The following is a 12,692-nucleotide window of genomic DNA, read 5'->3' as shown; positions in this document are numbered from 1 at the left end:
ATTGCTCAGTAGGCAGATACTGGCTCCCAAACATGCCCTCCTGATCCCTCCACCTCCTTTCACCAGGGTGGCCTGTGCCTGTGGTACTGGCACAGCCCACTGACAGCACCCTCACTCTTTTCTGAACCTCTGCAGGCATTTAAGACCTTAGCTATATCTTGACATTTTTGGCTTCCAATGAAACTCATTCCAAGGACATCCCAGAGCAAGATGCAGCCCAAGAATGAACAGGCATGAAGAGGCTGCTCCACCCCAGCACCTGCTCTCTGCTCCCACTAACGAAGAATTCGGGCTCCTCTCACACAGTTAGTAACTTAAGAGGTACAGCCTGCTCCCTGCTAAAGATGAGTGTAGAGAACCACCACAGCATTTTGATTTCCACTTGCTCACAAAATGCCCTGGTCAGGTCTGTCATGCCGCTACTCTGTGACCCCTCCCAGTGAGGGCATGACTGCGGGCTAAGGAGGGGCTTGCTGTTTCCCATCAAGAAACTGCTAAGTCAGGAGCAAGCAGATGAGAACAAAGCATTATCCTGGAGGCCTTGCTGCCAGCAGAGGTTCTCAGAGTCACCCATATGTGATGATCCGTATTATCACAGTCCCACCTAACACACAGCCCTAATGATACTTACATAGGAGATGTCCATACATAGCACTGGCAGCTTGTGTCCATACAGAGAGAGGAAAAACTGAAGCAGAAGAAAGATGTCTCAGTTAGACTTGCTGGGTAGAGATGTGCAAAAATTTCGAGCTCCAGGCTAGTTCTGCTGTGCCCTCAGGAGCTCTGTCTTTTTAGCGCTGCTCCACTTTCACTCTTGCCCTGAACACCATTAGCAGCAGCACCATGATAGCAGAACTGAGATGAGGGTGGAAGCACCCAAACAAGCTGAGCTAACTCTGGCGCTAATAGCCACTGCTATGGAGTTTATCTCTGTTCCTCTTAGCCTATATCTGTCAGTGATCTGTTTTGTGTCATTCCCCAACATTCACATGCTAATACACAACTCACAAAACCACCACACACTGCTCACAAGGAAGATTCTCCTCCCCCAGGCTTTGCCTCTGCTATGCCCTACTTAATGCCCTGTGTGACATCTATCCCCACCCTTACAGTGCCTCGGAGCTCTGGAGTACCACCTCACCCACAGGGTTTCGAGTGAACCTTGCCACCTGCAGGTTCACAACACTTTCCAGATGAAAAATGGATCTTCTCCCCAGTGTGGGCCAACCACTGTTCTGTGAGGTTTGCTAGCAAACCGGCACCTGAAGTGGGTGGGATGCATGGTCTCTCTTTGATTCTTACTAGTGTCCTGCAACAAATAGACACTTTTCTTATGTATTCCTGATCTTTCAGGCTACAACTACATCATTTCCTGCACAGCCTCACAGCCCATTTGGTCATGCACCTTGAGCGTGTCAATGTAGAAAATCTTCACAGTGCAATCCAGCAGGGAGACAGCCAGCAGTTTCTGGTTGGGGCTGTACCGCACACAGAGAACATCTTCATCCAGCTGCAAAATGCGCACATGTTTCATGGAGAGCCTGGCAACAAAAAGAGGAAAAAACACAATTGTTATCCCAAACAAACAAACTGGGAAGAGATATAAATACAACTCCCACATTGCAAGTTAATTCGAACACGCAGCATCTCATTCCTCTTTACGACTTAAACAAGACAGGACTGGAAATAAGCACAGCACTGCAGGCTGGTAAACATCACTGCTAAATTACTGCTTAACCACTTGGATGTTCATCCTGTGATTAGAAGCTAAACTCACACACAAGCAAGGGATCAGAATGTGGCAAGTGCCCTTCCCTGGCTAAGCTCAGACCTTCACGAAACAGTGCTGAGCTCACACTCTTCCCCACATGTTCCACATACATGTCATGGACACTTGCTTACAGCGCACAGCAAAGGCCAAAGCATCCATCAATGACAATGGATACTGCAGCTGAATGTAGCCTAGAAAGGTTTATTTTCTCACCTTTTCTGAACACTGCTCTCATCCTTCACAAGCTCAAACTCCCAGAACTTGACACATTTATCAGCACCTCCTGTCACAAAGCCACGCTGCAGGGGAAAACAAAAACATTACTGTGAATCCAGTTTTGCTATAACCCAGAGAAATTCTACAGCAAGGAAATGTCAACACAGAAGGAGGTTTTTTTAAATGTGCCACATTCCTACAGTATTAATGATTAAGTGGACACCATCAGGAGCACTTGCTCTGGTTGGAGCACGCATTACCCACTGGCTGAGCAACAATAACAATTTCAAAAGCTCTGGCAGGGAGGTCTAAGACAAAGACATGGGCTGAAACTTTGGAACTGAAAGCAGTCTTCTCAGCTGTAGGTAATGATGTGCTTGTGTTTTGCAGGCAAGTTAACACTCTCATTGTTACTGGATCACACACACCTTACCACCACCCCAGGAGCACAGCCTTCTAAAGGAAAAACAGTTCAACATTATCCCTTTTACATTAAGAACAAGGGTAAAATCTGTCCCATATATTTTAATCTGTAGGGTGAATGAATCTCAGGCAGGTTATTACTTGCTATGATTTTGATTCCACTAAAAACCACTCCGGCTTCTAGTGCAACGTGGCCACTTAAGAAAAATAATAAGGCATACACAACAAACAGAAGAAAGTAGAAATTAATAGAAACCAATATGAACCTGAACCCTGGTAATGGAGGAAAAACTGATACAAGGAGTACAAGACACAAACAGATTTCTACAGCCAGGGTAGTTAGGCCACATAGAGTAAGCGTATGTAAAATGGGAACATTAAAAAAAAAAAAAAATCTTTTCAGAAGTACTGCCCCATTTCTAGCGGGAAATATGAGAATTATTAAACAGCAATGCTCAGTAAACATGGGTTCAGTAGTTTTTCATCTGCTGTGCTCAGGGAAAAAAACACATACCATAATCACATTACAATACAGTGATGAAAAAGCACTCCAAAAACTCTTAAGGCTGTCAAAAAGCAGCTACCTATGTCAGACATTTAGAAATCAATGGTTCAGATCCCCCAAATCCAAGACTTTTTACAGAGCAGAATGAGGCACTCTCTGAACTGTCAACATCTATTCTCACCACCTTCAGCAATATTGGGGGAGATCCAGGAAGAAACTAACACCATAATTCATACAGAGTAAACAGGCAGGCCTGGTAACTGCAAGCATGGTCAACATAAGTAACAGGTAATTGCAGTTTCCATCAAACTAAGAGAGTTAACTGAATATGGAGAAAACATATGGAAAATTAATTTGATGGCGATTATGCTTTTCCTCAAGATTAAGGCTGTAGTTGATAACAGAAACAGTGCTGCTCATGCAAGGCATGCCTCTTAGTCTTGTGTTACATTTTCATTACAAAACCAGGACAAAATAGTTCAACAGAGCACGTACTTCATGGATTAAAGACCTGCTAAGAGGTTTCAAAGCTTAATTTTAAATGAGAAATACCTAGTAACTTGACACCATGCCACTTACAGATTTTATGGATTATTAGAAAAAATAACCAATTAGATATACCTATATGGAGTCAGAGCTATTCAATCTATCTGAAAAAAGAGTGCCCAAGCAGAACAAAACCAGTAATTTATACATTAGGAAGCAAGGATCTAAGCCCCACATATATGCCTTCTGTGAAGCAGTGCCCCAAAATGGGCTTTGAGGGACACAGCAGATTATGATCTGAATGCACATTCTCACTTGCAGACCTATCGCCAAAAGAGCTAATTAAGTCCTTGGATGGATTCAAAAGTCACTGATATAGGAAGAAGCTACATGAAAAGATGTGCAACAGATGATGTTTAGAAGGGTGGCTGAGTTACCTGGTCTGGTGAAAGAGCAATGGACCACACCGCCCCGTCATGAGCATTAAGTGTCTCCATCAGACTCCCAGAAGCCAGGTCATACAGCTGCAGCTTCCCTGTCTGCAGGGAGAGACACATCACAGAGGACAAATCAGCCCCTCTACCTTCATGACACACGATAGCTCCTAGCAGGAGAGCACCCTGCCACCCATCTCCTGAACAGCCAGCTTCATTAGATGGCTGTTACATGCAGATGGCCAAACTCCTATTCTCCATCGGGGACTTCCCAAAGCTCTCTCGAGCTCTCCAACTTAAGCCACAGGAGCTACATAAAGAGTCAGGGAACAGAGCAGAACCTGACTGTCAGAGAGGTTTTTACACCTAAAACAGAGTGCTCCAGATCAGGAAATGCAATGCATTTTCTGTAAGGCCACCTTGATGCCTTTTTCAGCACATTTCCAGACCTGGGCAGTCTGGAGTGCAGAAGGGACACTATTTACCTTGGTGCCAATGATGACCTGCCGATCTCCTGGGACAAAGAGCGAGCAGAGTGCATACTCACAGTCCATTGTCCGGATGCACTGCAAGGTTGATCTGTGGACAAAGACAGAGCCCAAAACCTCTTATCGCACAAGAAATCTGGCCTACTAAGCAAGACATGCTCCAGAGTAGCCTCTTCCTAGAGCTGTCTTTTCAACTGGGGCCAGAAGCTACGCCACCGCCATCGTATGACCCAAATGCTATCCAGTGTTACTGCCAAGAACATTTTACATAAAAACATGCCATTACATAGTTTGCCATCATGACTTATTACTGTTATGAGCAAGGACAGAGCTCTTGTTCTCCAAAAGCAATTGCTGTCTTTCAGGAGAGAAGGGAGGAGTATAAGGCAGCACACTCAAAGGAAACAGAGCTTGAAATCGGCACCACTCAGGAAACACTCTAGATCAAAACAGCAGCCTACTCAGTCTAATACTAGGTCCTTCAGATAAGATGCCAAGAAACCCACACAGTCCCTAAAGAACAGGCAGTAGCTATTTTCAGGTAACAGTTAGTACCTCTTATTAAAAAGGTAAAAAAAACCAACCAGCAAGATACAGTCTATACTGGACTGCTATGTATGACCTTCATGTTTAGAGATTTGTCTTTCCGTACCTGCCACTAAACTTAGCCTCAGTGCTGCTTTACAGCATCAAACTCCATGAGTTAATTATGCAGTTTTAGCTCAATAGCTTCTCAGTTTCCCTAACAAGGGAAGAAGTCAAATGGTTTTCTATTTCCTTTACTTCATTCACTATTTTATATTGCTCTATCACCCCCTCTTCCTTAGCACTGCCTCTGAACACAGCATCCCTGAGTTCTGGGAGGCTGACAGACACACAGTAGAGGGGACTGACACAACTGGACTGTGTACCTGTTCCAAATCTTTACAGACTCTGCAGCTGCTGAGAGAATGGCAATGTTGTCAGAGCTAAAAGCCAATGTCCTGACATCACTGCGATGGCCTCCAATGGTTATCTTGGATACACGGACAGCCTGGGGGACTTGTGCTGACAGGTCCAGGTTGTACGACTCAATGATGTTGTTCTGGAGCAGCAGTACGACCTTCAGCTCTCCTTTTGGAGAGAGAATCAAGTCAAATGACCTGTTTGATTAGACAAAACCAGAGCTGTAATAAGACAAAATGTGGGAGGGATTAAATATCAAGAAAACTGAGAAAGAGGTATATAGACAAAGGCATGCCACAAGCAAGTGCACACTAAGCCACAGAGGTGTGCACAAAGGGGACCACTTGTGTGACCAGAGGTGTGAACGGAGTGGAGATCATGGCAGGCCTCTCCCCAGCTCTAAGCTGAACAGATGTTGAGGGGGAAACTTCTTCCATTTCTCCCTATATTGGACTGTGCAGAGCACTCCAAGTAGCTGCATAACCACAGCTCAGCCTCTACGACAGGCTTTCCACTCACTTGATTTTAGAAGAAGCTCTGATGTTAGTGACCCGCTGAATCTCCTCCTGCAGGCTCAGCTCCACACTCCTTTCAGGCTCCTCTTCAGAGTTCTGCCTGAAAATGTCAGATAATGGAGGAGACTTAAATAACCCAGCACAGCCAAAACAAAGGAAACCACTTAACATAAGGAAACCAACTAGCCTGCTGAAAACAACTGACCTCTTACCCAGCAGTGCTAACTACATTTAAGAACAGGGTGAGACAGTGAAGTTCATGCTGGTATGCAGACTACTAAAGAGACAAACTGTCCTAAAAAAGGCAACATCCTCCAGAGCCAAAGCACTTGAACAAGGCATGTTAGAAAGACGGATACAAAACAGACAACAGAAAGCTGTGTTTGAGTGGGAAATCAGCTTCTGCTCATCTCTTACCACTCACCAAAAGTCCTCAGCCATTGCCAAAAGGCATCTCCAGATTTACATGCCCTGTGCATCAGTTTCTACCCTGGAGCCAGACCTCTCCCTAAGGGCTGTTGTAAGGCACCTGTTAAGTGCCAGGATACCCAGAGAGACACTTAACATGAAGTAAACACTAATAAAGCCCTCACCTGCATCTCTGCATGTTGTAAAACAGGACATGAGGTATCAGAGTCACTCTGACTTCTCAGATGAAACTCTCATCCCCGTATATCCTATCAAGGACTTTATTTGACGCACCAAGCAGACTAAATATGAATGTCAGGCAGAAGTGAGCAGCTCTGAAAAACCCATTTTATGTCCATTCCTTTGTACACATTAGCCTTTTTTGCAGGGGGAGGACTCAGAAAGAAAGGTTATTTCCTTAGTCTTTGGGAGTAGTGTTGCTCAGACAAGCACCAAGGATGCACAGGAACAGTGACCCCAAAAATACAGTAGCTGCACAGACAGAATGACCAGTAGCTTGGAGTTCAACCACTGTATCATGCTGCTGAAGGGATTTTCTAACAGTTCTCTGGACACAGATGGCACCCAAATACATCCAAAAGACTGCTTACTTGGCTTTTTTCTTTGCTTTCTTCATTTTCTTTTCCAGTTTCTTTTGGACTTCCTCTTCAGAAATGACAGAGAACACTTCCAGAACAGAATCTGTTCCCTAGAAACAGAGCAAACAAAGTCAAAGGCATACAAAGCCCTATCCCAGCCCTTAACAGAGGTTACTCGAGGTCTCTAACAACCTCTACACCTTGATAGGAGAGCCCCCCATTACTTACATGGCAGGCCAAAATCTTGCCCGTTCGGTCTGTGGCAAGACTAACTACTCGGTCTCTCCCTTCCCGCATGATGGATCCAACTTTGCTGCACTTTACAAGGCGCTATAGGGAAAGGAAGAGAAAAAACTTGGTCTGAAAGGTCAAGTAATCTTCTCAAGCAAACTCAGAAACCTACTGGCAAGGGAAGAGGGAGAAATGAACCTACAGGGTCCTGGTAGAACAGCTAGCAAGGATAATTCGGGGACAAAACAAGCATTTGTGTGAGCTACAAGCTTATCTCATTATATTTTGTTGCATTTTAGCTGAAGATAATCATTGACAGCCTCAGTGGAAGAGTAACTTAACTTTTTTGGCAAACCATAGCCGTTTAGGAGACAGAGCTGAATTTCTATGCTACAAAGGCAGCAGAGCTCAGTCCCTCTGTCAGAAAAGGCAGAGAAGGTGAGAACGGAGACTCTTAAACAGGTGGTTGAAGGGAGAGAAATCCTCTAGAGAAGAAGTTGGAAAAAGTATTTAACAAGGTCAGCTATGTACCACAGCTACAAGCAGTCCGGTATCTGAGGAGGACCCCAGAAAGTTCCACTGAAAAGACAGGTTCAGTAAAGTCTCCTCCAGCAGCACAAGTGGGAACAGCTTTCTGCAATTGAATCTCACACCGTATTTCGTTACGGTTACTCTGACCTCTCAGCTTCTGCTACTGACCTGCAAAGGTGGGCATCAGCACTGAATCCAGCAGCTGCCAAGTAGCTAGTAACTATTTTATTCCCGTGTTGTTCAATAGAAGAGCTCTGTTAGCACTGTTGAACTTTAAAAATTTGCTAGTTCCCCCAAACAGAAGGCAAAGAAAAAGCTTTCAGTGGACAATAACATGTGAATGCATTTTGGCACACATCTTTCTGCTGATGTTCTGTAGGTAAACAGGGCAGCAACTGCTGCTGAGGAAGATGTTATGACTCAAGACAAGAATTACCACATTTTCCCTAACAGGCTAAATATGACACTTGGGGCATAAACCCAATACAGAGGATCAATGTGTGAGTGACTCTCAAACTCCTGCTGGCTCTGCAAGCAGCTCCATACAAACAGAGTTAGATACAACATCCCACAGACAGCGTGGAAAACTGAGCTTACTTCCTCAGGACGCTCATCCAACTCTAGGGTCTCATCTTCTTCAGTATTTTCTTCTGCTCCAGGTGAAGATCCTTTGCTTTTCTTGGTTTCTGGCTCATCTGGGTCTTGTACCTGTTCATGGACACAAAAACCATAAGGAATACTCTAAATCACAAGAGCTACAGTGTTTAGTTCCTGTCTCAGACTTCACCTCCCTGGAGAAACAAGTGATTAGTGTACACTGCAACAAAGCAGTGGCCTACAGCATGCCTGTAGGCACCAAACACTCCATGTCCTCCCCTGCTTATCATCCACACACAAGACTCTTCTCTAGCCATAAGGCAGGAAGGTCTGACACACTCTGGAAACCTTGCTCTGGAAGTGCTCACAGTGTCACTTGAAAACTCAAAACACAGAAAACTGGAAAGTCTATCCCCAGAGCAGCTTCTGAGCCCCTCAGACAGCAGACATAGCTTTGGCTCTGTTTCCCAGAACGTCAATCAGCTTTAACATGTCCCAGACCCATCTTAGTCCAAAGACAAGCAGCTGGACAAGACTGTGAGGGGTTACAGAGGGAATACCTTACCTCCTGGATGTAAGTGATATCCCACACCCTCAGCTCACTGTCAGCACTCCCAGTGACCAGACGCTTCTCTTCGGATATCAAAGCCATCCCCCAAACCTGTCCAGAAGCACAATGTGAGGAATTGGCTTATGGCTCCTTTAACTATCATAACAGCAGCAGAGCATCTTTAATTCATTTATTTAAATGGCAACCAAGAAGAGACTGGATCTAGGCCAGGACCTCCTCCGGGGACATCTGTATTGGAATTGTCACCCACTGCATGCCGATGACAGCTCCTGGAAAGTTTGGATGTTTCTCATTTGCTCATCTCTAAAGCCTAATGACAAGCAAAATATATCACAGTGCCAGTTTACAACTCTTGAGAGCAGGGAAAGCACCAAGTGAGCCATGACATGTAATCCAAAGTCCCTCCAACCCCAACAGCTCCCACACATCCTCTTTACCTCAGTACGGTGTCCAACCAGAGTTTTGAAGCAGTGCTGGGTGTCCAGGTCCCACCATTTCACCAATGCATCTTTGCCACTGAAACAAATCAGAAAAACTCAAGACATGAGGAAAGACTGCCAGACCTCATGCGCTTAGAAAAGTGGTAGAAATAAAAAAAAGTAATAAAATCTACAACATGCCAGAACATTTCACAGAGCAGCTGCTCAGACACTGAATTTTGCAAGCTATGCAAAGACAAAGTATAGCAATACAAGGTGCTGCAAAAAGGTATCTAGCAAGTCATTGAAAACTGCTTCCTCCTCTGTATTCAGCAGCAAGTCCCAGTGTTACAGCCTCCCTTTTCACTTATTTAGGGTGAGAACAGTAAACGCAAAGCGCTGATCAATTCTAAAGCTGCCTCCAAAAATTCCTCTCCACATTTTCAACCTGTGCCATGCTTGTGCACAGACCAGGCTACAAGAAAAGCAGATGCCTTCATTTTGAGCAGTGATTTGGAGCTGCTCCTCCTAACAGAGAATTACAGCTGTTTCCATCCTTCTAAACCCGCACAGGATTAGACCTCCTTGAAAACACATTTCTGGCTGTAATATGCTACCCCAATGCTACAATAGCACCTGGCAAAAGTAATTTGAACATTTATACAGATTTTTTAGTACACCTGACAACAATTAATACTTTTTTTTTATTTTTGGTAACTTTGCTAGAGCCTATTTTCCTCAATAAGTTTCAACTAAATTAAAATATAAAACTTGTTGTTCCATTACTAAGCTCCCTCAGGACAAAAAAATATCTGATTACAAGTGATATTTATTGTTAATCCATCGCTTTTGTTACATAGGATCCAAAGGTACTTGTAAATTGGACAGATGGAAAAAATCACAAAAAAGTCTGTACACAAAGGACTGGAGTTAGCTGCTTGGGCAAAAAAGCAATCTAAAGCGCAAAGCAAAACTTTGCATCTTCAGAAAAACAGAGTAACATTTTTACTCTATTAATAAAAAAAAATAGAGAAGAATTCTTTATCTCAATTTAGTTACTGAGAGAATTAAGAAGCATTTCTAAAGTTCACCTGCAAAGACTGGAAATTGCATTAAAAAACAGGCATCATCTACCAAACCAACACAATATTACTTTTTCCATTTGAAACAACAAAAAAAGCACAAGAAACTTGTTATAATTTTTACACTGAACTAACTGCATGCACTTTTCTATTAGGCTATTAGATGACATATTAATAAATAAAAAATTATTGATGGAAATTTGAGCAAGAGAACCTTCTGTCAACCATTTATTTTTAAAGGGATACAGTCAACTAGCAGCTCATGTTGAATAACGAAAAAAACAACCCCCCAAAAAATCTATCATCTTTTAATTAATTCCTGTAATTACAGCCTACTAGGAAGCAATTTTTCTGTCACATTGCTGTGTGAATTACGCATACAGAAAGTCAGTCTGCTTAATTCTTCAAGATAAACAGCAAAAACGGTTACATGCATAATGAACACATTATTGCTATCCCTTGTTACAATAATTCTAAGTTGCTATATTTACCAGCAAGTTAACCCTTTTCCAAACACTATTTTTCAAGATAGCCTTTTCAGTTCTGCTTAACACATGTGGATTCAGGCACCAGATTTTTGAAACATGTGGACACAACCAAATCATATTCTAAGATGGTGGTGGGTCTGAGATATCACGAGTCGAGAAGGAAAATACAAATGGCGTGTAGCACCTGGGATGTCTAAATTGCAAGTAAAACCATGGCTGCTTTCCTGATCAACCACTATGCTTAGCCTGGCTCACCTGGTGACCAACAGGTTCTTCTCCTTCAAGAAAAGGACTTGAGTGACAGCATCCTTGTGTCCTCTCAGCCGGTACAGACCACTCTCATTGATGACATCCCACACGATGACATCTGTATCCTGTAACAGACAGAGTGTCTCCAAGGGACTGGCATTTGTCTCTGCAAAATGTCTACCTCTGCTATGAGATGGAAAAGGTTACCTGAGAGCAAGCTTTCTCACTCTGAATTTAAATATTAGGGATGATTAATACAAGTGACATTCCTTCCCCTGAGGTGCTTTCAGACCAACAGATGCACCTCCATCCTGCCTTCTGCTATTCCTGACTTCACAAGCTTCTCCACCTTTAACAGCTCTTCTAGTACCCCCCTCCTGCCCCAGAGTCTCCGCTGCTCTCCCAGCCCTGTGCTCCCCATCTCCATCGCTGTCTTGCAGCCCTAACTCCCCTCATTGACATCCTCTGGCTATAGGCAGAGGCCGCATAACCCACTTAAAATACCAAACATTTTAGTGCAGGTCAGCCTGCTCCACAGAGCATCTCTGTGAAAGGGCTGTCCACCAGATGTGCAACCCTCACCTTTGAGCCAGATACCAGCCGGCCACCCAGATGGTCATACTGCAGGGCTGTAACTGCAGCCTTGTGTCCATTGAAAGTGATATTCGCTTCTCCACTTAGGAGGCTGAAGACACGGATTGACCCATCTTCATACCCAACAGCCAAGTGCAACCCATCTGGAGAGGGACAGAGGCAACTGACCTCCTGCTTGAGACCCTTAAGGATAAGAACCTGCAATTTTTAGGAGACAAAACACATAGAATGTTGATATATGGCATGACAGAGCCAGATATTTACACAGCAGAAAGAATAGACTCTGCTCTTTTACTGAACCTCCAGCTGAGCGCTTCTGCCACTTTAGAAGTTCATTTTTCAGCTTCCTGTGACAAATACAGTGTCATTAGCCCCATTTTACATGGCAGACAGCAGCTAAAAGATTAGTAATTACTCATAATCAAACAGAGAACTGGTGTAGAATGAGCCCTGGAACTCAGATGCCCACATTTCTGCTCGTGCATTTTATGTGCCAGAGAGCAGGGAATGTTGTTTTGAGACTGAAGATTGAAAGCTTCTTCCTGACCCATCTTCCCTTGCTTGGCGTGTCTCAGGGCAGAGCTGCTTTTCTGGACTGCACAAGAACTTCAGAATGATAAAAAACATCACCAAAACAACATGACGGCAGTCACCACTCTAAGGGCTGTAAAGCAAATCCTGAATTCAGTTTGTAGCAGACAGTAGTATTTCAATGGTTTCAGAATCTCTCAGGAGGAAACACGTGGCAAAGTCCTTAAAGTTACAGCCCACAACCCCCCTACGGGATACAACTTTCACACGGGAAGCCCAGATCCACAGCCAAAACAGAAGCTCCACGACATCCCTGTTCCATCCCAGAACTTTCACACAGTGCTTGCTGCTGGTCGCCAGCTAAAAAGGGAATAGCTTTCCAGTCACCGTGGCAGCAACCACTCTTCCCCAACTGAGGTACCAAAGGCAAAATCTCAAAGGATCAACAGCGAGGTTCAGCCAAGGCGCACCCAGAGCCGCAGGCTCGCACCACACGCAAACCTCGAGGTGTGCTCAGACCACAGAGAGGGGGGGGGAAGCTGCGGAGGTGACACGTCCCTTAAAACGCAGCCCACTAGTACCAACAGCTCTGCTTCGGAGTCCAAACCC

The 12,692-nt window shown here is 44.2% G+C and overlaps 1 protein-coding gene across 1 annotated transcript in view; it reads right to left on the bottom strand.

The window, feature by feature from the left end:
- The window catches only part of WDR3 (WD repeat domain 3), a 22,609-nt gene that overhangs the window by 8,861 nt on the left and 1,056 nt on the right, over positions 1-12,692 (bottom strand). Inside the window, exons 2-15 of the mRNA XM_009639170.2 lie at positions 11,541-11,750; positions 10,965-11,083; positions 9,158-9,236; positions 8,715-8,810; positions 8,150-8,260; positions 7,019-7,120; positions 6,803-6,900; positions 5,788-5,883; positions 5,235-5,465; positions 4,321-4,414; positions 3,839-3,940; positions 1,985-2,070; positions 1,406-1,541; positions 632-688 (exon numbers count right to left, since the gene is read on the bottom strand). Coding sequence (XP_009637465.1) covers positions 632-688; positions 1,406-1,541; positions 1,985-2,070; positions 3,839-3,940; positions 4,321-4,414; positions 5,235-5,465; positions 5,788-5,883; positions 6,803-6,900; positions 7,019-7,120; positions 8,150-8,260; positions 8,715-8,810; positions 9,158-9,236; positions 10,965-11,083; positions 11,541-11,750 — 1,617 coding nt within the window. The remainder of the gene's footprint in view (positions 1-631; positions 689-1,405; positions 1,542-1,984; positions 2,071-3,838; positions 3,941-4,320; positions 4,415-5,234; positions 5,466-5,787; positions 5,884-6,802; positions 6,901-7,018; positions 7,121-8,149; positions 8,261-8,714; positions 8,811-9,157; positions 9,237-10,964; positions 11,084-11,540; positions 11,751-12,692) is intronic.

The sequence above is a fragment of the Egretta garzetta genome, unplaced genomic scaffold (assembly GCF_000687185.1).
Source record: "Egretta garzetta isolate BGI_Z169 unplaced genomic scaffold, ASM68718v1 scaffold85, whole genome shotgun sequence".
NCBI lineage: Eukaryota > Metazoa > Chordata > Aves > Pelecaniformes > Ardeidae > Egretta > Egretta garzetta.
Note: the sequence above shows the minus strand (reverse complement) of the source record. Positions and strands in the feature narration are given on the sequence as shown.